General features: G+C 36.1%; 2 protein-coding genes across 2 annotated transcripts; both read right to left on the bottom strand.

The window, feature by feature from the left end:
- Window positions 1-3,450: 3,450 nt before the first annotated feature.
- Window positions 3,451-17,326, bottom strand: LOC107190192 (laminin subunit gamma-1). The gene is made up of 14 exons (XM_015578956.1): window positions 17,104-17,326; window positions 15,587-15,845; window positions 13,463-13,764; window positions 12,703-12,908; window positions 12,164-12,267; window positions 9,551-9,739; window positions 8,756-8,981; window positions 8,168-8,424; window positions 7,850-8,022; window positions 7,543-7,675; window positions 7,245-7,469; window positions 4,310-6,591; window positions 3,777-3,894; window positions 3,451-3,686 (listed from the first exon to the last, which is right to left on the bottom strand). The coding sequence occupies exons 1-14, from the start codon at window positions 17,254-17,256 to the stop codon at window positions 3,451-3,453; spliced, it is 4,863 nt and encodes a 1,620-aa protein (XP_015434442.1). The 5' UTR covers window positions 17,257-17,326.
- Window positions 17,327-19,948: 2,622 nt separating this feature from the next.
- LOC107190171 (rhythmically expressed gene 2 protein-like) lies at window positions 19,949-21,462 on the bottom strand. The gene is made up of 2 exons (XM_015578924.1): window positions 21,160-21,462; window positions 19,949-20,431 (listed from the first exon to the last, which is right to left on the bottom strand). Exons 1-2 carry the CDS (start codon window positions 21,442-21,444, stop codon window positions 19,949-19,951), a joined length of 768 nt encoding a protein of 255 aa, XP_015434410.1. The 5' UTR covers window positions 21,445-21,462.
- Between the last annotated feature and the right edge of the window lie 4,824 nt (window positions 21,463-26,286).

Here is a 26,286-nt window from a genome sequence, read left to right as displayed (position 1 = left end):
TACTCTTTGGCAGATGGGAACCAGTAATTACAAGAACATTGTTAAAATCACAATTGTTGGCAACGGTTTACACTGTATCCCGTCATGCGTCCCCCATTTACTTCACTTTAGACAACGATTACAACGTTACACTGATAGCTTCCGTCTTGACCAAGCCTTCCATTTATAGCTTGAAGAACGTAGATTAATCCCCTGTCATTGATAATAGCAATAAGTGTCCAGAACACTGTTAAAATCGCATTTAATCGCGGAGTACCACTATTTTTTGACCAGTGGCGCCATGCGTGGCGAATCGCTGAAACTACTAGCCAATTATATGGCTACCAGTTTCAGCAATTCGCCACGGATGGCGCCACCGTTCAAAAAAATAGTGGTACTCCACGATTAAATGCGATTTTAACAATGTTCCGGTCGTTTATTGTTATTGTCAATGAGATGGGATTAATCTACGTTCTTTAAGCTACAAATCGAATGCTTGGTCAGGATGAAAGTTGTTAGTATAACGTTGTAAGAGTTGTTCAAAGTGAATTAACCGGGGTACGCATGGCGAGATACAGTGTCAACCGTTGCAAACAAATGCGATTTTAACAATGTTCTTGTGATTACTGGTTTCCAGCCGTTAGAGAATAGTAATCTACGTTCTTTAAACGTTGTATCTAATGCAAAACGAAGAAGAATCATGCCCGTTTAGCGGTGTAAATGCAATCGAAATATTTTGCAATCAAGTTGTCGCCCCATAAGAGGTTACGGTAATGCAGGCATAACTAATTTTATTAATTCAGGGGTTCTGCACTATTGGGTCCATACATTAAGTCCTGAGGGACAATTTGAGACTAACGATGTTTATTTTGAGCTCCTAATTAGTGAGATATTAGCATTTTTCCACCGCCAGAAAATTCACTCACCTGTCGGTATAATTTGGCTAGCAGTTTGAGCAATTTGCCACGGGCGGCGCCACCGGTAAAAAAATAGTGGTATTCCGCGATTAAATGCGATTTTAACAGTGTTCTGGTCATTTATAGTCATTTTCAATAGACGTGGATTAATCTACGTTCTTTAAGCTTCAAATCGAATGCTTAATTAGGTCGATATCTGTCCACATAACGCTGTAAGAGAGGTCCAAAGTGAACTAAAAGACGTACGCATGACGAGACACAGTGTCAACCGTTGCAGATAATTGTGATTTTAATGATGTTCTTAATATTCCTGGTTCCCAGTCGCTACAAAGAATTAATCTACGTTCTTAAAACTTCGAATTTAATGCGTGACGAGGAAGAATCATGCCTGTTTAGCGGTGTAAACGCGATAGAAACCTGTTGCAAGTAGGGTTGTCGCCCCATAAGGGGCTACGGTAATACAGGCATAACTAATTTTACTAATTCAGGGGTTTTGCCCTATTGGGTCCGTGCATTAGGTCCTGGGGGACAATTTGAGATTAATGACGTTTATTTTAAGTGATTAATTACTGAGATATTCGCATTTTTCCATCACTAGGAATTTTCACTCACCTGTCGGTATGATTTGGCTAGAAGTTTCAGGAATTTGCCACTGGTGGCGCCACCGGTCGAAAAAATAGTGGTATTCCACGATTAAATGCGATTTTAACAGTGTTCTGGTCGTTTATTGTTATTGTCAATGAGCGGGGATTAATCTACGTTCATTAAGCTACAAATCGGATGCTTGGTCAAGACGAAAGCTGTTAGTATAACGGTGTAACAGCTGTTCAAAGTGAACTAAACAGGGTATGCATGATGGAATACTGTGTGAACCGTTACAAATAAATGTGATTTTAACAATGTTCTTGTAATTACTGGTTCCCAGCCGTTAGAGAGTATTATTCTACGTTCTTTACGTATTATCTACGATTCTATTCTCTTACGTATGCTCCGGGGGTTCTATGATATCCCTTTCTCACACACGTGGGGTCTCTACGTATGCTCTGGGGGTTCTTTGATACCCCTTTCTCACACACGTGGGTCTCTACGTATGCTCAGGGGGTTCTATGACCCCTCTTACCAAGCTACGACACAGTATCATGGCTCTTACAGGAATAACAATGAAATAATAAAATAAGCTACAATTTTTTCATCCTGGAAGAATAGTTCGCATTTGATTCACTACACTCAACACTCACAGGGAGTTGAGGTCTTCAACGAGGTGTGTATATAAACAAGTGAAATAATACGAAAGATTTAGCATATATTATATGAACAAAGGTCGTTTAAAACTTTATAAAACAGTTATGAGAAAAATTCGAAATACGAAGGGAACAGTAACGAACTGCGACTCGATTCGATGATTGTTTATTTTCTTATTCATATCAGATATGTAACAGTGCTTTATAAAAATGTTATACATAAAAAAGTTTCGTAGCGATATACATTGCATAATATATATTTAGGCTTCTATTGTTCTCCTTTTGATTACTCAAATGTTTCTTCTCATGTTTCAATAAAATAGTCGACATAAATGTAATGCATTATTCCGCTCTTACAATCATATAAATAAGTCACGCAATGTAATACATTCAAGTGTCTTGTATTGAGAATTAAAACACTTGTCTTTTTCTCAGAGGAACTGTAGAAGCTCTACTAGAACTTAAAAGAAAAAAAAAGACTTAAAAGCGTGGAAATTATAATGAAATGAACATATATAGATACTATATACATGTTTGTACAAAGACGTACAAAAATTGTATTACAAAGACATTAAAAGAACTGAATAATGCAAAAATGGTCCGGCAATGAGAGCAGAGGGAACATATGTCTACTATATAAAATCTTTGGTATAGGGTTCGTTATTGCATTCGCTTGTATACGCACAAGCGTAAAGAAAGAAGTCTTCAAGAAGAATGTAAAAAAAAAACAGTTCTAAATATTCGTTAAATAAAATAATCTAAGTATAAATGCACAAGTAATATCCTGCTTGGCTAATGATTCACTAGTATGATATACTATATCTTAGCAAGTATAATTATAATTTTGTAATTCATATAAAATAGATTTTTATAAATTTCGTGTACACAGCTGTAATGTACAGTACACCCACGAGCAAACATGGATTCCGCTAGAGGAAAAAGCGGCGTAGGGATAACGGTTTTCTATTACTTGGTATCAGAAAGTACTGAAATTTATGCTAAATTAACGTTATATTTAACATTTATTTCAGTACTTGAATTAAATTTACCAAGTGGTAGGAGACCCTTACACTTACGCCACTTTTTCCCCTAGTGGAAGCCGAGTTTACATGCGAGGGTACATAATGTTTTGGTTTTAAAGGGAGGTCTAAATTGATTTTAAAGTTACAACTCTAAATACGTTATTCAGATCTTTAGTGTTTATCTTAGCTCATATTCTTTTCTCATAAATGTACGTAAGGCACCTGTAGCGATATGAAAATAAAAATGGAACGATCGCACTTTTAGTATAGTAGTTCATAACGTACTACTATTTATGGTTCCAATCGTACATGCTTGTGACACCTTTTTGGCAAAACTTTTCTTATGTCGCTAATATTTTCAACTTCCATTCTTAATCTGCTAACTTCGTTTTCATAATTCTTCACCCATTGTGTCTGCAAATTCTTTGCGTCAGTTAACGACCGGATTCTTTGATCCAAATTTGCGGCAGCAATCTCTTTTTCAGCTGCCACCAGACGTTCTTCCAAACGATTTAAATCAGCGTCGTCTACATAAAAAGGTAGAAATGTAAGGGCGTAATATAAAAAAAGAAAATGAAATTGGTTAAAGAACTTTCAATAATGAAATATTAACCAACCTATTTCTGGCAGATTTTCAAGCTCCTTTATAATTTCCGCTACTTCGTCTAAAGCTTTATCCACTTGTTGCGATGCTAATGTTACATTGTTCTTCGCTTGACCAACTTTATGGTATGCCTGAGAAAGATGAGCAAAGTAAAGTTTATATTATCTAGTAAAATGAAAATGTACTATGAAATGTACTATGTAGTATGAAATGATAATATGAATAATAACGAAAGCATTATGTAATCGATTAATTATATGATCAGATGGTGAAACGTGATTGCGCGGTTTTCCTAATTTTACGGTACTGTAATTTTTAAATATTTTTAGCTGTGAAAAATTACTATATTTTTCAAAATACAATTTTTTTTTAGTGGTTCGAAGAAGTGGTTATTAACTCAAATTCAATCAACTCATTTCTGTTATTAAATAAACTTAACTAAATCTCTTAAATATCTCAATTTCTACAAAAATAGGACGTATCGCGTTTTGTCACCTGACCACAGAATTATAATCTGCACTTTGACACGTATGATTCATGTCTTACTTCCGCTGTGATATTTGTGTCCTGGCCAATTTGAATTTCGTACTGTTTCATCATGGAGTCTGTAGTGTCAACTCTGAGGTGCAGCTTCTCAGCTTCATTTCCAACACGAAGTGCTTCTATTTTAGTCTTGTTTGCTTCAGTTCTAATAGCATTTGCCTTTGCACTAGCCTCCTGTGCATATGTCTGAGCATTTTGGGCCACCTTACGAGTATATTTGGCGTTATCTTCAGATCCACGTAATATTTCTTCAGCTCGTACAGCTAGCTCTGTCGTGTCTATAATCATGGTCTCGATGTCTTTAAGATCTTTCAGAGCTTCTTGTGCCTTGATACGTTCACGCTGTACTTCGGCATCAAATTCACTTAATTTCTTCAATGTTTCTTGAGCTTCTTTCAAAGTCTGATCGCCTCGTTTTACAGCATCATTCGCTTTTTCATTGGCTCCGTCCAATTCCGCCAAGAGTTCAGCAGTCGCTGCCTGCTGATCCTGCGCTCTTTCAATTAATTCCTCGCTTTTCTTTACTTTCTCTACCATTTCGTTAATCAGACTTTCATGACGATCTAATAACAATTGTGCTTGCTCTTTTAATCGCAATCCCTCGGCATTGACATTATCGACTTGATTTCGTAACTGCTCGATGTCAATGGTTGGGAGCGTCAAATCTAGAATCAATAAATCTATCGCCTCCTTAGACACAAACGACGATTTAGTGGCCGCTATGCTGGTAAGATTTTTCACCTCGTTCATGCGGTGCTCTAGTAATTCCAACTTATTTTCCAAGCCTCTAATGTCCTCGGTCAGGTTAGAATATTTTGATATAGCCTTCTTTGCAAGATTGTAAGCCTCTATAGTTGTATTCCGAGCTTGTTCCGCCAGGGTATGAATTTTCATAGCTTCGTCGACATTTGAGTCTGCCAATACGCGTGCTTCTTGTGCGATTCCAGTCATCTGTTTGTTCTGTTGACCGACTTGTTCCGCGCGGGACTTTGCATCAGCCAAAGCAGTTGCCCCGTCCGTGGCCAAATAATCTTCTGCGTCGGTTAACTGAGCATGAATCCTGTCGAGCACTTTTTCTGCTTCGTCGATGCTCATCAATCCTTCAGAAGTGGTTTTCTGTGCCTCGGAAGCAGTCAAGACCACTGTTTGCGAGACATCGCTAATTTCGTTCAACTGATCGCGCAACTCATCCAATTGTTCTACCAATGTTTTGTTCTCGCTGCCAGATCCCTGTTTCGCAATCTTCAGGAGATTTTTCACTTTGGTCTGAATATTCTGCAATTCCTTTTCAAAGTCCGTGTCTTTTATAACAGTCGGGCTACTGTTAATTTTTTTGAGCGTGTTCTCCAGTTCAGTCAAACGTTCTCTATGAGCGTCGGCAGCATCTTGAACGAGATTATAACAATCTGGACAATCGACGCAACCATTCTGTCTGTTGTACTTGTTTTCTTTGCAACGATCGCATCTTCGTCCTTCGACATTTGTAAGACACGGACACTGCCCATTGGCATCGCACTGTAAATCCTGCGAGCCGATGTTGTCGCAATCGCAAGGCTTGCATCCTTCTCTGCTGAAACCATACTGATACGGAAGACAGGCGTCACAACGTTGGCCGGTAACGCCAGGTCTGCATTCGCATTGGCCGTTAATGGGATTGCATGTACGATTGTAGGAACCTTCTGGATCGCAGTTGCATGGTGCGCATCCTTCCCCACTCAATATGTGATAATACCCTTCCTCGCATTTGTCACAGTTGCGACCGACTACGTGCGGTTTGCATTTACATTGGCCTGTCAATTGTTCACAGGGTGCTACTCTACCATCGTCAAGTTCGACCGTGCCCGGTGGATAGCACTGACACAGCTTGCATCCGTCTTCTTTCCGATCGGACAGCGCTTCTCCGTAATAGCCGGGAAGACACTCCTCGCAATGAAAACCAGCCGTATTATTCACGCATTTCAGACATTCGCCAGACTCGTGATTGCAATTTCGAACAGCGTTCAAGTCGATATTGTTGTTACAGTCGCAAGGTCTGCAAGCTATGCCCTTCTCGGGATTTCCAAAGTATCCGTCCGAGCACGTTTCACACCTGGGTCCCGTCCTACCCAATGGACATTCGGAGCAAATGGGGTCCGGATTATTGCCAAGCAATATACACGGCCCATTGTCAGGGCAAGGACACGGTTTGCAATCGTCGGGTGTGCCCTTTAACGGATGGCCGTAATATCCGCGTCTACACAATTCGCAGTTGCTACCCGCCGTGTTATGCTGACAAATACACTGACCTAAAAGTAATTAGTATTATTAGTAAACAAAAAATCTTAAAAAGAGAAACATTTTTATTGCGAGAAGCTTATACTTGGTTATACCGTTTTCATGGAGCGGGACCCTCGACTGATTTTACAACTAGGCACTAGGTTTGGGCGTAAAACCTGTAATATGAGACTTTTATCGCATTCGACCTTCGTTCAGGGCCGCTAATGTCAATTTGGAACTGCTTTTTTGGGGGGTATATTTAACAAAATTTTGTACAGCATACAAGTTAAAAAACAACCGGTTTTATTACACGTCGTCTACCTTTTCAGAATGAAAGAAACTAACTTGCCATTGTAAAATTGCTATTATATTCGTGCAAATCTATATTCGTCGTAAATAAATGTTTAAGTTGTAGCATTCACGGAAAATGTTCATATGTTTCTTAAACTTTCAAAACTATAGGTTACTCTTCGTTAATACGGAAATTACATATTACTGAGCAAGAGATGACGGGGGCCTGAGATGCAAAGTAAATGTATATATTTTCGTAAGATACACACGGCCCTGGTTGCGGTTTCATCAATGAGCCTTCGGTCACCCTCAAAGTGCCTCATTGTGGAACCAGTCGGGAGTCCCGCTCCACGAAAGCGGTATAACCGACTATATTCGTCTAAATAAATACCAGTTTCAGCTTCACAAATATCTGCGTGACCGTTACAATTGCATGGAACACAAAGAACGAAAGGACCACCGTTTGGCGGGTCGTGGTGGAATCCAGGTGCACATGATTCACAAAACTGACCCACGTAGCCGTGGGGGCATTGACAATGCTCTACCCAATCGGCAGGATCACCTGCCGCCCCCCGGTGTGCTGTTTCCAACTTGACGTCATCCAAAAAACCTCTACCTGCGAGAATATAGCCGTTAGGAATTTCACTAATGTAACCATAGCGTAGTTTCGAATGTCATCGACTGTGTACCTTGATGAGTGTAGGTTCCACGAATTTTTATAGCAGTTAGATTAGACAAGATGGACATGAAGGCTCGAGCAGGCAAATGTGGTTCCCAGCCGTATTTATGATGCTCATGAAGTTTAAAGTGGTACACTTGCGGCTGTAACAACGCAATGAATTAATTTAACACCAAACCTTCCATTTCTAGCTTGTAATTACATAAACAAACATGATTATGTAATACATTAATTAGAACAATCGGAAGGATGGATAATAATTTTTTAGATCTCAATAGATTCGACTTACAACTTGATAATTATGTTACTTCACTTACCGTCACGGTGGGTAAACGATTGCTCTGCCCGAAGATCGGTTGTGTTATCTGTTCGCCATTTCCTCCTTCGAGTATTATATCCCGAGCTGTAGGCGCAGGACCAGCCTCCCCAATTCTCAACGTAAATGATAAATCTTGATTGTAGGACGCTCGTTGATCACCAAGGAATCTGTCTGCGCATTATTGATTTTCCCTTAATATTACACATTCATAGTGCTTCTTTACTATTGATTTTTTTTCCATATCTTAATTTAAATATTAATAATAATATACAACATTATCATTGCAACACGGGATGCTGCATGCTTGTATATTTACCAGGGGCAACGAAATAAACGTTGTCTCGGTCCAATGCCGTAGCAGATATCGTTTGAGTAAGGGGATCATAATGAAGCGGTATCGGGTTTCCAGCAACGGTAGCTGTCCAGCGTTCGGCTGCTCTCACAAACATACTCTCGATCACAAGCTTGGAATAGCCAGTTGCTGGTCTGCACACCGACGAGTGTCCGTAACAAAAGCATGGCGTACAACCGAATTCATTCTCTGTTGCAAGATTGAAATACCCTGGTCGACATCTATTATCAAACGCCATTAAGTATAATTAGGACAAATAAATCGAATCGCTTAATTCAAAGATTGTTTAGAGTCAGCACATTAAAATCTCTATAACATTCTTATTGACATATCCGTTACCATGAAGTATTTTACGAAATGTTTCCTTTCTATATAGCATCGATCTGATGAATGTTTTCATCTGTACTAATGCTGCTTCAGTCACACTGGCGAGTATGAAATAATCAGTGCCAGAAAAGTGATTATTTGACTATTTTTTTGCTTTCTTATTTCGTTCTTGGAATAGAGATTCTACTGTACTATTCAAATATAAATTCTAATATCCGAACTAACACTCGACAACGTTTTCCTTCAACGTTTTCTTTACAGCGGCAAGTGCCGCTGACAGGATCACAATTTGGTGTGTTCGCAAATGAACCAGCTGTGTCACATTCGCAGGACGTACAACCGTATGAACCGAAGTTGTAGTAATTAGCCGCACAACGATCGCATTTGTCTCCTGTCACGCCAGGTTTACACTGACATTTCCCTTCTGTGTTGCATTGCAAACTTCTAGAACCTGCAACAGAGTTCGAATTATAATCATTTTTCGATAATACCATAATAGTAATTTTTTGTTTCGTTTATAAATATAAGAATATCTAACTTCACAAATGCTTTTTCTCCAATTTCCTCTCGAAGTTATGCTTTTATGGGAATTACAATTCTCTACATTCTGCTAAGATAATCAAACTAGTACTACATAACGTTTCCCCGTTTATCAGTTTACACAAACTAAATTCGCCTATTAGTACATACGAACTTCTAATAACTATTACCGTTTAAAGCCGAGTATAGTTTATAGTGTGTACGACTTTTAATCTTAATTACTCGGAAAAGAAGCAATTACATTTGTAATACATTTTTTACTAAAGTGGACTGATCAGTTTTCAATCTCATAACACTCCGCCTTGCGCGCAAGTTCTCCAGTTCTGACTTTAGAGAGGACCATAACCTAAATAATCATTATTCACGAACAAACTTGGAAGTTAATCTGTGGATGATACTATAGAATATCCATCGAGGTAACGACCTCCTTCTGTATGCTAATATTCAAGACACGGTTGAACGATGAACGCATCGGTTTACCAATTTCGTTGCAGTTGCAGGCAACACAGTAATTGTCTTCTGGACGCTGGTAATAGTTCTCCCGGCAACGTTCGCAATTCGCGCCATCACGATTCGCTCGGCAATCCAGGCAATGACCACCGTGGCCAGTCGCCTTATACAGTTCCTTATCGAAGTAGCATCTCTCCGAATATCCGTTGCAGCTGCAAGCTGAAAAACGATAAAATTGCAATTTGTTAAAACGGCTGTAAAATCGTAAACAAGCATAAATGACACAGTCCACGAAACATCCTCCCCCCCCCCAAAAAAAAGAAGAAATAGAAACTACTTTATGGTAACATAAACATTCATTAATAATAAATTTATCTAGATATTTACTAGATCCTGAGTACCACGGAAGAATCCCGTCCCATCTCGACGATGTTGATATCGTTACGTTCACCAATACCAATGCCACGACTAATATCACATTCCATAAAAATCCCATCGTAAATATTACAAACCGAAACTATGCCTGACACCAGATTATCCTCACTTTTCACGCGAATTCTTATTCATAATTCCAGGTCTGAAGAAAAATACATGAAATTCCGGTGCGACATGATCGCAAAGAATCTAATATAAAATTAAATCTACTCGGGGGAATTGTATATAGATTTAACAAATTTGTTTGTCGTTCAGAACCATCGTTTAAAGGGGAATCGATCGGAAACTCAAAAAAAAAAACAAGCAAGTGAGTAATTAATAATCTCTATCGAGACGATCACGTCGATTAGCAAGTGATTGATCACATCGTTACAGGATCACGATCATTCTTTCTATTCCTGGATCGATTGCATTCACGATATCCGGCGTAACTACGCGGCTTAATCGTCCCCGATAAATAAACAAATAAATGATCGCCGTGTGTATCGCGGTGTGTATCTCGGCCACTGAGCTCTCGACGGTCTCTACAGAAAAGCTGCATTGTGTGTGCCCCTGCTGCGCTGCCAACGATCCCCACTTCAGAACGCGCAATGAACGTAAAAGGTAAAGCTGGTTAGGTAATGCCAACGTGATCGTGAACGCAAACTCTCGTCGCCGCCTCGGGAACGCCGATACCCATAATGCCGTAGAAGAAAAATGTTTCGCCAACGCGGAGTACAAAAACACTCTTCTGAGGATGAACCGGCAATAGTACGGTTAAAAAATAGGTGGTAGGTGAAAGTCAAAGGTGTTCTTAAAATAAGCGAATGTATTTTGAGTGGTGCATTCTTAATAAAAAAATAAAAAAATCTTGTTTGTATTTTTTCACGGGGCACCCTGTCGATGTGTTCACCCGTATGAGGAAGTAGTATTTATGTTAACTAAGTAGTAGTATGAAACATATTTATTTAACATTGAAAAATTATTACAACATAAATTTGTGAACCAACAACTTTTAAAAATGGTTCATTCATATTTGTGAAAATCTATTTCGCAAATAATATCATTGGGCCAATAAAGTCGATTTCTATGCGAGGATATTTCTTTCGGTATTGCTTGACTAATAGCAACAAATATTGTTATAAATACTCTATAAATCCGACTCCAATCCAATCGATTTGTTTCGCGATAAGCAGCTTGTCTATCGAAGGCCGGCTGATTGTTTAGATCTACGTGTCCGTATAATAGAAGATTGTCAAACTATTTGAAATAATAACAATACTCCCGTATGTATTTGATAATCCATGAATGCTGTGAAACATTTTTGCTGAAGGAAGACAATTTGCATATGATTCATCTAATAAGATACTCTGAAACACTGAAAACCATCCTGCATACACTCGCAGTATTAAAAATATTTTTATACGAGATAAAAATGACAAAAAGTAACTTCTTCGTCAACTATAAACGTTATCCCCCCATTATTTTTTCAACCTAAGATTTGAATCACGAAATTGACGTATGATTTTCGAAATTACATTTCTGTCAACTATTGTAAAAAACGGATAGGGTACATGAAACCGTGATTTACGATAATGGTCAGCACTGTTCTTTGGACACCGGATATAGAACGGTGAAAAACGGTCGTTTGAAGAGCAGGTTTGCCAAGGCCCACCTACACACTGACCAGAATGCCGACCTTTCAAAGATATCCTCTCCCATCGCCCATACAGCTGACGGGTGTGTGTTAGTTCATAGGACACACACTCTTACGGCACGTTCTTTTTCGTACACTATATAACGTTCTAACATATATACATACTTATATTACGGGTCCCAAATACTGCAGACACATAATTTGTTGATAAAAACTAACTATCAGATACTACATATATTATTGTTTAATATGCCTCTATATAAATCTTTCTTTATATAAGGTTTATTCAAAACATACAGAGTGTCACATAATACCGACGTATAATGTTAACGACGAATTATCTTCACAGAAATGTATAAAGAAGTTCACATACCCATTCATTGTACTTGATCTTGTCTGTGAATTATGGGGTTTTGTCTTATAACTTTGACCGAGTTAACATGTGTACCTTTGATAATATGTACAAGATCTGCGGTTTTTATTTTGGTTCCAGTTCCAGAAAACTGGGTACAAATATTTTATAACCGAAAAATACAATATAAAAATTTGAAAAAGATAGTTTGGGTACTCACGTTTACATTCATGCGCATCTGTAGTGGTAGCCCGTCCCCAAGGTGCATCGTTGAAAAATGGCAAACATTCATTGCAATCGGGTCCCGCGGTATTGTGTTCACATCTGTATAAAATAAGTTTAATATACACTTTAACAAGGTATTTAAAAAATTTTAGAAAAACTAGAAAACCTAATCAGTTTATAATTTGCATAAGAAAATTAAAACAAAACCTAACGATCGCAACAGAATAAGAGGATTAATGCAAATTATTTTTGGAAACTGTTGTGTATGAAAATATAACATAAATCTACAAAATCTAATTGTAAGAGACTTCAATAATAGGGGAGGGGGGGATGATAAGACATTTTTTTAACTTTTTTAACAGAGTATATTGCATAAAAATGGATAAATATTGACCTTGGTTTTCAAAGGGAAAATGAATTGTGCAATACTTCTGCAGATGTTTGGTTTATTTGAGTAATAATTAATACCCATGTCGATCTCTGATTGTGTTAAGTAAATCAGTATTTGCTAAGATAAATACGTCTGCATCTTACCTACATACTCTGCGAGTTCTTCCATCCACGCTGGTACTGTTTACACATTCCCCCGCGTGGCCATTGCAGGCACAACGTGCACCAACGGCGACGTCAGCGATCGCATAGTAGTAGGATTTCAATACCTGATCATCGCCAAACACTTCGTCACCAAATGTGTTCAGTCTATCCAGAGTAATTCTTAAGTCTATAGCTTGAACCCAATCCTAGAAACAAAAGCAACGTTCAACATGAATATCTGACCATTAATTATTATTAAATCTTTTCCGCTATACAACCGACAAAATTAACATGAATTATATTTCTCAATTATAACAATCTCAAACATACATTTTAAAATCACTGTTTCATATAAAAAAAAAGACATAATAAAATCGAAAATTCGATGAACCTAACGCTATTTTCATATTAATAACTCTCTTAATAATGAACCTACATTTCTATTTTATTCTATTTCACGCCACTTCTCTTACTTTGTATTAGAAAAGCGTTATCCATGGAGCTTTAAAATCCCATAAACAGTATTTACTTCGAATCTTCAACAATTTTATGTTTCATTACATTTACTTCGTATTCGACAAGTATCCAAATATTTATGAATAGGATTGTATGTAACCCCTTAATATGTTACATTCCGTTGTGTCTTCTATACTTTAACCGTTATAAATAAAAATAAAACATAACAGCCGATATTTGAGCAGTAAAGTTTCACTCCTACCGTTCGGTAGAGCAATAAATGTCCAAGGGAACGAAGTTATACCTGCAACGCCGCATTTGTTTCGAAGTAGTAAGCGGAAGGTCGACCCTCCAGCGTGGAGAACGCAACCGTACCCTTTGTCAAGGGTGATATATCGGAATACTCCGAGGTGCACAGCACCCTCGTGTCGTCACCTCTCACGGTCTCCTTCAAGTCCGGCAGACCGTAATTGTCTCTGCAAGACGCAGAATAAAACTGATAAGCCTCCCATGACGAGTCCTCGTTTCTCCTTTTGTAGATGCCCCAGCTTTCCGGACGCGGTGACTCGAAAAGCACTCTGACGTACGTTATGTCGAACGTCTTACCTGTAATTAGATTCGTTTCAAAGAGCTTTGCGAGGAACAAAAATGTGTAAATTAAAATATCTACCAGGCGTACTGAACGACTTACGTATATAATAATGTCTAAAATATTTCCAACTTAACCTTAACCCTTTACACTCGATTGTCCCCTCTGGAGGGACAAAGTGTATGGGGAATTAAGAAATTCGGAGTGCAAAGGGTTAATCTGATAGAGAGAAGTTAATATTATTTTTAGCTTTCATTATTCGCATAGTATTATTATTATTTATTATTTACGTAAATATAGAGAGGTTGTGTTATGAAATAAAACAGTTTTTTTTCATTTCTTTCGTGAAACTTCTGGACCTTATTACAAAAACCAAAATAGTATCGAAATTAATATTAATATTTTGCGAGTTTTCGTTTAATTTAGTTAGCCAAAAATATCAGTATTATACGGGTACTTTATACTATAAGGGATGTCACGAAAGCGTTAATGAATTCTACGTTACCGTATGCCCTCCCGCTATCATTTAAAGTTAAATCACATTGACTTTGAATATCAAAATTACGGAGAAATAAATTACATTTACGCCACTGTGGTTCACTCCCACGTTTGCTTATATAGAGCAAACGCGATTAATTAAAATCGTTATTCTACATTGTTAAAATTATATTTCATAAATGTTATCATTGGACTGCAGATGTTTACATAAGTTCAAAATTTTGTTGATTAATTATTAAAAACGGGATCGGAAGCACAATTTATTTCCTTTACCAAGACTAGCATTCGATTGAGAATGAAATAAAAATTTCATTAAACTTTGTTGATAAAATCGTGAAATGTGGAGACACAATTGTAAATGCAGTTACGATCAAAACTAAAAAGAATTACGAAGCGTTATGCTGGTATTAAAAATTTATTATGGGACGAGTTCTACGCCACTGGGATCTTCAGTGTAAAGCCAGCGGGGTGCAAGTGGCTGATTCTTTCGTGAATGAACATGTGGTGCACAGACAGAGATTCTACGAAGTTCCCATTTTTACGAAGTCTACTATTATCCGGATTCTTGGTGCCGTCTTATAAACCGTCTTCTATTCATTACAATTATTTGTTAATAGAATATCAATTACACCGCGATAAGAAATGGAATTTAATAAGTGCGAACGCGTTTGTGGCCTCGGAATAGTTTAGAAGATTATCTTCTAACGGCACACGCTATTAACGAATGCAGAAATTGCAATGTCAGCCTTCTTCTAATCGCAGTAGCTTTCCTTTCGCTGCAGTGATCTTTTCTGTACTTGTTTATTCAATAAGAAAACACCTGTACATTATTCAATATACTTATAATTTTAATGAGAAACTTAACCGATATTATAGCGAATGATAATCGAAAATGTCCAAATCCCCAAAGATCAAATATGACAGCTTACAAAACGAGAAACTCGAGCCCGTCAAAAAATAAAATATTCAAGCTCGAGCTCCATATGCCATGCCTGTGTTTCTTCATCGTTCGTGTTCCGAGAATTATCTCATCGTGCACGCATCCTGATAGATAAGGAAGTAAAATGGAAAAAGATGGCGGGGCGGCGCTGAGAGAGACAGAGAATAACAAACATTGAGGACGTGTTAAAAGTTCATCGGGGATACCGATGAATGAACTCTCGTTCTCTCTATCTGTCGTTGTGAGATTCACTAAGCTTTATCTAATTCCGAGAAGAACTGTCACGACGGTAATTTCAAGTAAAGTAATGAATCTCGATTGAAGGTTGGCCGAATCAATCTTAACATTAAAGATCTTTTGTGTTAGCAATTATTTGTAAAATAATCTTTTCGAGGTCCTACCTAAGTGAAGAGTGAGATTAACTTGGTTCGGATATTCGATGCCCTCGAACATTGTTTCGGACTGCCACCAGGTCGCATTGTCATTGTTATCGTGATCGGTAAGGAACATGGCCGGATGATCGCCGGGCCGACATATCTCGCAGGACTTCTTTTGAACGCCAGTCTGTTTACAAAACTCTGTTGGCCTGTCCTGCCCACACGTGTTCGTTGCTTCCATCGTCACGCTGAACGCTGCGTTCTCGAAAGGTGGTATACACCTCTGCAACACAGCACGTTCGACAATAATTTCTGATTAATAAAATTCAACATCCTGTTCCGCCGTTTTATTATACGTAACCTAGAATTATATTTCATTTTGTTAGAAACGAACAGTCTGCAGATTTTTAAATAAATTACCTTAAATTATGTAATTTTTAAATAATTACCCAAATTTACTTTTTTGGAGGCAAAGATTCAAAAATGAACGTGAAAGTCTAATTTTATTCGATCGAAGGATTTTTTTGATCAGACTTAAGAGAATCAGAAAACTTTATGAGGTTTTATATTATATTATATGTATTTTATTTTGTATATTATGAATACATAAAAGACGTAATCTAACTGTTAACAATTTTTCAATGTTACCTATTTTTTTTCCAAATCAATAAGAATAACGAATTTGTAAACATACGATGTACGGAAGAGAACAATGCAAAATATTTTCTGTAGGGGTACAGGCATTACTATGGAACCAATTCTGTACATAGTGTGGTCATACATTTTGGTCGACTAGCCGCAGGTAGTTTCGTTCTAAACAATTCCAGGAACAATTTTTACGGGGAAATCCTTATAAGGGCATGCTAGCATTCCAGAAGGGCTCTGAAATATCCTACTTGTTGGAAATTAAATTTAAAAAATAAAGATAATACGCAGATTTATTGAAAGAAGAGTTTGTAAGTTTGATAATTTTAAATTCACAACACTTCCGCTCCGATATCTGGGTTAGCTGACTAATTCATAAAATTTCAAGATATCGCTATTTTACTCTAACCCTAGACGCTTTGATAAGGAACATAAATTTTTAAAAACCGTAAATTTCCATAGATATTCATAGATTAGTTACTATTGGAAGCGTCCAGAATTTTCACTATTTATTACAGAGTAACAACTACTACAGAAACAAATTTCGTTTTCTAATTTTTACATTTCTTAAATGCTTTAAAGATTAGGGTGTTCGTCTACTTTTATCTTCCCGTGGCTATCGACGAACGTTGATGTAACTTCGAACCTTACTTTGATAACCTAATGTAGTAATATCCTCCAAAAAGTCGAAACTGTGGAGACTAAGAATAAATAGAAGCCTGTTCTGGGCTGTATTTATATGTCTAGACTAGTGTTATTACTTATAGTTGATTTATATCAGAGAAAAATGAGATAACAAAATGTTATAGCTTAACGTAACCCAGAGATAAAAAATATATACACATAAATTAGTTATAAGTATGAAATAAATCGATAACAATTGAGAGAGTACGAACCTGTGGCTTTCCAGTGTCATCATAACACTTGTCTTCATCTCTAGTTTTTGCGAATCTACTGTAAAGTTCTTCCGAAGGTTCAGGCTCCGCAAATACTACCGCCATGGAGATAACAAGTAATATTAACATCTTCTTGTGTCTTCCTCGCGTCATATTTAAGCTTCGCTCAATAGCCACTTTTTGTTTAATTTTCGATCCACTTTCTTCGGTGAAAATCCGTAGTCTAATTTGAACCCTAACTTTTTCCTATTTTTTTAAAGGTTAGGGTAAGCACTGTTTCTCGATCGAGTCCATCGGCATCAATGTGATCCACAACAAAATTTTTTACTTTTTACTTCCAAGGCCGCATTCCGTGAACTGTCCTCCCCTTCTTATCTGTCTAAGTTTTATTAATCCCCATATTAGTCTTGTGAATTTCTATTGCATCCTAATACCGAACTATAATATCACCGGCTTTTTTCTTTTGTATATGTAGTATAATTAAAGTATTGAGAATAGATAGATACATACATACATATAGTAATTCTGATATAGTAATTATATATGTAAAGTAATTCTCGATTAAATTACACATTTCTTTCAGAACCAATAAAACAATATTACATAAGTAAAATGAAACTGTCAAGTCTAAAATTTTAATTCAAAATAAGCGTTATATTAAAAGTTATTCTATAGGTAGCGTTTAGTTAGGCAACGTCTATGCATTTGGATAACTTTTGAAACTACAACGATTCTAAAACTACGTTCAATACTCCAAAAACATTTCTAAAATTATTTTATCGTTGCCTGTATTCAATCCCGTGAAAGCAACACATATATATATATATATAATATAAATCACTGAACGAAATTTAAACAGATATCGACCAAATGAAAAGAAAATGAAAAAACCAGAAGTGTTACTTCACGATTATCATTCGAAACAAGCGAATAATTTCGAGCTAAAAAAATCTCGCGCCTCCTATGGAGGGAGGAGTGATATCTGCAGATAGTTTACATTCACATGTGGAATGGAACACAAAACTGACTATAAATCGTTCACTAATTTATAAACGAACAATGCTCGCACCAAGTGTCACGGACTCTTCGAAACAAAAGGGTAAATTCTCGTTCTAACCTCTTCGACCGATAGAAGACTGGGAAACCGTGAAGAAAGGCTCTCTCCACGCGACAGTTCACTGGGAAACTGAACGAGAGGAGTCGTGAGTGAGGCTGTGCGTGGGGAAGTCGAGTGTCCGACGCCGGGCGTTTGTGGTGGTAACACGCCGCCACTCGTGGTAGAAAGTGCAGGCCAAGAACAGGCCGAGAGAAGCGCAGTGATGGAATTATAGGGTTTCGTTATACATATTATTATTAACAGAAATACATATATACAGGTACAGTTATTGCTAACCTAGATATTAAAGATTTTTAAAATTATTATATAAACAGTACACATAATTATCGAACATAACACATAATTTTTACATCGGTGTTTTTATTTCATATATAATTTGATTTAAATTCTCCTACCTATTTATGAAATCTGCAGTATGTAACACTCAATGAGACAACAAAATTTGACCCAGATTAATAAACTTTTTATCTTATTTTGAATTCAACAATCTATTTAATTGATGAAATTAATTTTTCCTTCATTCCGAATTTGATGAAATAGTATTTAAAAATAGCAATTGGTATGAAAAGTCGCTGTTTAGTTATCGGTACCGACTAAACAAATTTTTGGAAATTTACAAAAATTGTTTGGTTTTGTTACTTCTTTTGAAGATAGGTTTGTATTCGATGGAGGCCGGTACAAGAAGAATGAATTTATAGATTTATATTTCTATACGCGAATTGGAAAATTATAGATCGCTTTATTAGTGCTCGTACATAACAATCAGTATCTCGTTAGAACGGAAGTAAGAAAGAGATTACTCAGGAAACGATGACTTCTTCCTTCTCTTCCTCCTACACCTTTACATGTGACTACTTTTTAACTCTTGTTTTTGTACATTTTGTTCTGTAACACTAACACTGCAGGTATTTAAAATTCTACCAAAAGTCGAATTGTAAATTTTTGAAATCATAAAGAAACTATAAAAATCAGGCACGCTGACGATTGATTTCAAAGAATAAATGTTTAAATATTGGAAAACCGAAAATCTGTTTGGATATTTAGTCGCGAGTGTAAAATTTACTAATGTCTAAAATTTACTATTCATCGCTTAGGAAGCGTTAAGACAGTTATCTTTTTACCAGGAAATGTGAAGTGATATCATAATACCACCTACACGTTTACACTTCTTTGAACAGTAGACGATTAACTAACAAAATTTCGTTAGAATTTTAGTGTCTGATAAATGTTCGGTTTTACATAACCATATAAACGAATATTGAATAAAATTTTAAAAACCCAACACCTTAAATATTCTATAAAAATCATTTAAGCTGGTATAACAAAAAACTTACTGTTATATAAAAATATAAATGTATACTGTGTATACTTTCTGAAAATCGCTATTGCTAGTTATTGAATTCAATTATCGTTAAACGTTTAAAGCTTTAATTACTTAAATTAATATCAGTACGTACTATATTGTTAATTTTAGTACTTAAATAGACGTATTACTACATGTTTAGTCTATAGTCTATATAATCTAAACACATATGTACATCAGAATAACAATAGTTAATTCGTTAATTATTATGTCCATTGAGAAACGTTATCACAGTTCAAATGTTAACGAGCAAATAAACAATAAAAATCATCTACGTCACTTTTTTTTTTACGAAAAAAAAGGTTACATCCATGCTTGAATATTTTTTAAGGAACGATACGTTTTGTGACAATGATTTCGCCAAATTATGCATATTTAATTTTCCTGTCGAATAGCGTTGAAAAGTGTAGTCGCAATTCTTCAAGATTTTTAACGGCGTCTTCTTTAGGGATTTTCTGCTTGGTTGCTGCGTCGTTATCACGTTTAACGAGAATGGCATTCCAATTGGAGTTCTTCGCGCCGATGTAGTCGTTGCTTATGGAGTCGCCGATATGTATCGCCTCCTGGGGAGTCACATTGATACTGTGACGTTCTTTTGTTAACTTGATCGCTTCGTCGAAGATCGTGGGGTCCGGTTTCTCCACGCCGAAATCATAAGATGTTAAAACGAACGAGAAATAAAACCGTATTCTGGTGTCCAGAAGTATCGCTTCCAATCTCTCATCGAAATTTGATATCACCCCCAATATCAGGCCCTTTTTCTGCAGATACTCCAGTAACTCGATCGTGCCGGGATATTTCTGCCAGCACATGCTTGTGCTGTAGCACTTTATCAAACTGTTAGCAACCTAGGGGTCATAACGATAAACAGGGTCATCGATAGTTAGTAGCAAGTTCGGTTAAATGAGCTAAATTCGGCGCTTCACATTTTTTTATAACCTATTTTTGGAATTCCTTTAGAATAACTTTTATACGGTGTACTAAACAATAAGTAACTTGCAATGATGAAAGTAGAAATATTTACATCGAATAACAAGTAACAAGTTTATTAATTATATAGAACTTTTTATACAATTGTTTGTTATATAAATATTAACAAATTGTTAATTTACTTTAGCTTTCACTTAATCTTTTTTACTTCGACTGATTGGAATGGGTCGTACAAACAACATCGAGTTCTCGAAGGTTTAATAGCCCCGGGCCTGCGACTATGAAGCAGAACAATTCACAATATGTATACTTACATATGTACATATATTATATCAACCATCCGCACTTCAATTATAATATTTCGTTGTTTCACATTCTACTCGCGTAGTATTCGAGTTTGCAAAAGCACGATAATAAAATAAGTCGTACGTAATAATAAATGTAGTTGATTGATATAAATACAATTACTACGTTGTTTATTCGTATTTTTCAATAGTTTCGATAATTTACTCAAAAGTCTTAATGCGCATAATTTATCCGGATGCCAGCTAATCTTATTCGCGATATCTAATACAATCATGTGGCAGCATCCGATATTTGTTGTATTTAGAATAATGTACATCCCTGATATTATTACGATTATCACCTTGTCCAGTGTGGCTTGAGGGATGCAATTGTGTTGATCCTTGAAAACATTGTGAACTATCCGCCGCCACCAGTTTTCCCATCCAATACCTGTATGTTTGCCGTACACGGGATGCTCAATGCTTAACCTGTGGAAATTATTTTTGAAGCTTCGCGCCAATTTGCAGGGATCAACTGACAGGCCGTGCTGAGTCCCGATTTGGACGTAATGCTCCTCCAACTTCGTCATGAGCAACGTACCGGTGACATCGAATGTTACTAGTCGCGGTCGGACGAGCTCAATCATCGTTAAATTCTACCTACAAAGAATAACACCGAATATGTAACACATTGATCCCGCAGCACGTCTAGTTCGCGAAAAATAAGTCATGCCCGTTTCGCGTCGCGAACAGTACTACCAATCGACTTGCCTGAACGAAAGCATTTTCCAACACCCCGAGCGCCGCCAGAACACGATAATGAAAGTTCGAATTTTGACATATAAAGACGTATCGACTGATATTTTTATGACTTTTTCGTTGATGAATTTCGTATTGTTTTTTCTTGTGTAGTATTGACAGAGGTTATAGTTAATATGTGTATTGTATCGTCGGTGCTATGAAACGTATCTTTGTCGAAATAAACGGTATTCTGTTCAATTATTCGAAGGACTTACATAAACTGTTTCTTTCTACTGATACATCGTAAAATGTTAACAAGCATTTCTTCGATGTATTGAAAAGTTTATAACAACAGTCGGTTTAAAGGATAATATAAGAACTTACCTATATTATAACGAAAGCTGTATGAAATGTAGGCAGGTTTAACAAGTAACTCCTTAGATAAACTCATCCACCTCTTTCATCAGCAAAATGTCAAGAGTAACAAAATGATGACTATTCTCACGCCGTCGGCACGTGACATGTGTGCGAGAACAATGTTTAAACACTGTAGTATGTATGCCCCCTATTTATCAATATATCTTATCAAACAAAAACTAAATGTTATTCTTTAACATTACCTGTATAATAAAGAAATATTTTTAATTTTCATTATCTTATAATTGTTTTAAACAAACTGTATATTTGATCATAGTAGTTTCTGATACTATTTTAGAATTACGCACATTTTAATCTATTAATATTACAACGGATTCATGTTTAAATTCATTTGTGTGAAAAAATCTACAAATAAAGTGTATGTCGCGCAAGTATGCAAAAACTTTACTGCACAAAACAAGTTAAGAATAATGCATGAACTTTGTGTACAACATTTTAATCAATGCTCAACAATTGGAATAAGTACATAATACTTTTTCGCAGTTTGATCACGGCGCAGTAGTTAAAAATGTTCATTCAGTATGCGATTTACACAAGCATTTTAAAATACGCATACACGTATATATATATATATATATATAATGTATATCATCCGTACGTATATGATGTAAAAAAACTCTTATGTACAATAGTACCTATACAAAGACGAGTATAATATGTATACTCGTGTAAGGATATAAATTACAAAACATTGCTATTCGAAATATTTATAGAGTATTAATATAGCGGCGTTAAACGGTTGATTCTTGCCGCTCGTAACTGGGCGGCTTATGGATCGACCGGTAAGAATCATTCGAACAGTGTGTACAATAGTATGTACGTATGAAAAATTGCGAGATCTTATTGGAGCACGTGTGTTACCAGGGAAAAGGATCTCGAGTGAAAGTTTGACCCTTGAGCATTGTTATGCCAGTAATCCTAGTTATTGCGTGTGTGTGTAACTATCATTTTTCTGTCATTCAAATCGCACTGCGTCGAGTTTGACTACACGTTCGATGACCTCGTTTTCGATTTTGTTCACGAACGAATTACGATCAAGATCATCCATCCCTCCGTATCGCTATTTGGCTCGTACTAACGATATAAAAAGTTAACGAGGAAAAACAGTGTCCTTAAGAACATAACTCGGTAGAGCAGGGTTTCTCAAATTGCCTGATACTCTTATCAATGACATTATCTCTATTGATCACTTAATGTCAGCCGTTCGTTTTTCATGGAATTTTGCTACTTCTTTCGGTTTTCATTCTGACTTTTCTTTTATTACGATTAATTAAATATAGGATACAAGGAATTTCTACAAAATGTTTTCATTATGGGATTATGTATATATAATAGATTTTGTATAAGCATTTTGCACTTTCATCGGTCCAAGTTTAAATGCGAGTACTATGATACAATTGTTCGAAAATATTCAATTTACAATTTAACCCTCTATCTGCATAATTATATCGTTCTTCTAAGGAAATGTCTTCGGATTACCGCAACACGTCTTTAATTGCACTTTCATCGTTTCTTTTTTTTTAGACGTTTACGAAAAGGCGATTCGTAAAACTTTTCAATCCCGAACACCATTTAATTTTACACAAACCTATCGGTCTACTATAAAAACATAGAGGGTTAAAGTATTGACTACTCGATTTAAGACTTAACAGTTACCAGATAATCAAGCTTCCAAATGCAAAATGCTTCGAAACAATGTTTTTTTTTAAATAATCACCTAATCTTACCGAGATTCAAATAAATTTTTAAAGATCTCCAAACTTTCAAATACGAAATAGATTGAGAATCCCCGCAATAGCTCGATTTCTCGGTTACAATCGTTCATCAAACTGATGTACCTTCATAAGACCGTCATGTCGTATTGACTAATCATCACAGCAGAACAACAACGACGTAATATAGATAGATAATTCTATTTCTGTAAATCTGTATAAACCAAAGAAACAAAATGAGAGATACACTTAATAAAGAAAGATATATTGCGCATCCCCTAAATGTTTATGTATATACTATATATATATATTCACGTAATTCTTTATTTATCTATCAAAATTTGGTATTTCACAGACTTCTTTTATACGCGTGTATATATATAGATGTATATATAATTATTATTTCTTTTTTAATATAGTATAAATCCATTGATTCACGATTGGTGTTAATTTGACTTTTCTTTTTTTTTTAAAAAAACAATTTCACGACACACGATGGTGAAGAAGAATTATATATTTAACGCATATAGTCTACGAAATCGAATCAGAATAAAACGGACACGTTCCGTACGATCGATCGATTAGAAATAGTTACCCCCATGTTTCGCGTTCGTATTGTTGTTCCGATTTTGTACGACTGATGGTGTCTTAAGTGTTAAACTGTTTTATTACAAAGTTGTACATAGTTTGAAAGTGGCATATTCTATTTTAAAATAATTAATGTTTATACCATACAATATTTAATAATCATTGCGATAACGAGATATATTTGTTGCGGCAGTCGTCGTTCCTTATTATTAGAATTTCATGAACGTATGCACGAAATGGTACAATATACTTGCCTATCTCTAATAGTTGTATGTAAATAAAAGTTATCTGCTAAATACATCGATCAGTCTCTTAATCGTTAATTAAATATTGATTTAAAAGTTTCCGATCTTCTTGTTACTGCAGCACAATGCACGATGATGGACTAAGTTGTATTACAGTCGGAACAAAATCAATTGACCATTAACAACCACCGAACGCGACTAAACTTTACAATGCACCTCAAAATGTACGAATATCGTAAAAGTAGAAATTCCTGCGTCGTTTTACGTTAAGGGCGATAGCCTTTATTAGCCAATCGAGTTTGATCTAACTGTAAATATCTTCACGATATATACATATATACATATGTATTTTCTTTGACATGTTACAAAATCGTTTTATCAAATGCCTGTCAATCTCTCTCTCTCTCGATTTATGAATTACAAGAATCTAATATGCTACCGAGTTTTGTAACTGAAGTTCACTTTATTCATAAAAAAAAGGAACAAAAAAAAATGTTGTTAGAGACTAACACCAGTACTTTCGGCAAACATAAATAACAGATGTACAACGAACCGTTTAGAATTCCAAATCGAGTCTTGCACCACATGGTTCTTTTTGCGCGATTACACAAAATAAATGCAGTTATAAATTATCATGCCTCGATAAATTACTTAAAATTACAAGACATACAGAATCACTGTGAAAAGAACAACGATCACTCTTCACTGCCAACAGACACGCACTGCAGATCGTATGATCCTTCCCATTTAATTCCTATCTACTTTCGAGTCACTTACGATCCTTTAACCCCTTGCCTCGTAACATCAAGTCAGACACGCGATGACAATTTTAAACTGGATTTAATAAACACGTATACTATTTTTCGAGTCGAACTGAAATTCTGTTTCATTGGTATTAATATTTAAGATTTAGAGTAAATTGTTACACTTGCCACGAGAATAAAGATCCTTTTGTATCTGAGAAATTATTAACGATAAAATAATTCTCGAGTGTACAGTGTCAGAACAGACCGTAAGGCAAGGGGTTAAAATCTTCGATATAAAAAGTCCGACATAGAAAAAAAGCTTACAGGGTACATTCAGAAAGTCATTCGTATGTTCCATTTTCTCTTCTATCATCGTAAAATATTCAATATCGGAATCTGCCAGGTCACTGTAGTAAAATACTCGCACCACATCTTCCTCTACCTATATTTCTTTCTCGTTATCCCTAGCTCTCTCTCTCAGTCAGTTATATTATGAATTCCGAGGGCATTCGGAAGAATGATCGTGAGAAGGTGAAACGTGATACGACCAACCAGTGATTCCCCAAAAAGTCACACGCAGATCTTGCAAGACCACATTCATCATTATCATAGACTATATATATGTGTATATATTCATTTCTTCGCATTCTGAGTTCCTTGCCAACATGTTACATTCTAACGTATTCCCAACGATGCATTGCGTATGTTTGAATTTTGACAGTAGTAATGTACACGTTTATTTAAATGCATATAAAAATCGAGCAACGTGTTTTTTCTCTATGATTTGCTTTCTGTGTTCGTTTCATATAACAATCACTCCCCGCCCCTAAAAAAATGAGAAAAAAAAAACTGACACGTCGCGAACGTGTACATTCATATTTCAAAAGGACGCACATCCGAGGGACCATATGTGATGTTTTCTTTCAACTTAAAACTATCTAAATGATTGTAAGATTTACTGAAAATATGGAACAGAAGGTCTTAATAACGGAGTTGGTAATTTTAATGGTTTGCTTTAT

The sequence above is a fragment of the Dufourea novaeangliae genome, unplaced genomic scaffold (assembly GCF_001272555.1).
Source record: "Dufourea novaeangliae isolate 0120121106 unplaced genomic scaffold, ASM127255v1 scaffold168, whole genome shotgun sequence".
NCBI classification, from domain to species: domain Eukaryota; kingdom Metazoa; phylum Arthropoda; class Insecta; order Hymenoptera; family Halictidae; genus Dufourea; species Dufourea novaeangliae.
This window is presented reverse-complemented; position numbering and strand designations above follow the sequence as displayed.

What these genes read in the sequence shown, in the direction of transcription:
- LOC107190192 (XM_015578956.1), bottom strand. Translation starts at nt 17,256, where the DNA reads ATGACGCGAGGAAGACACAAGAAGATGTTAATATTACTTGTTATCTCC. An exon ending in ATGACACTGGAAAGCCACAG is followed by an intron (nt 15,846 to 17,103) that starts GTTCGTACTCTC and finishes GCTGTGTTGCAG; the next exon opens with AGGTGTATACCACCTTTCGA. An exon ending in AGATGCGCATGAATGTAAAC is followed by an intron (nt 9,740 to 12,163) that starts GTGAGTACCCAA and finishes ATCGTTTTTCAG; the next exon opens with CTTGCAGCTGCAACGGATAT.
- LOC107190171 (XM_015578924.1), bottom strand. Translation starts at nt 21,444, where the DNA reads ATGATTGAGCTCGTCCGACCGCGACTAGTAACATTCGATGTCACCGGT. An exon ending in CTCAAGCCACACTGGACAAG is followed by an intron (nt 20,432 to 21,159) that starts GTGATAATCGTA and finishes TATGACCCCTAG; the next exon opens with GTTGCTAACAGTTTGATAAA.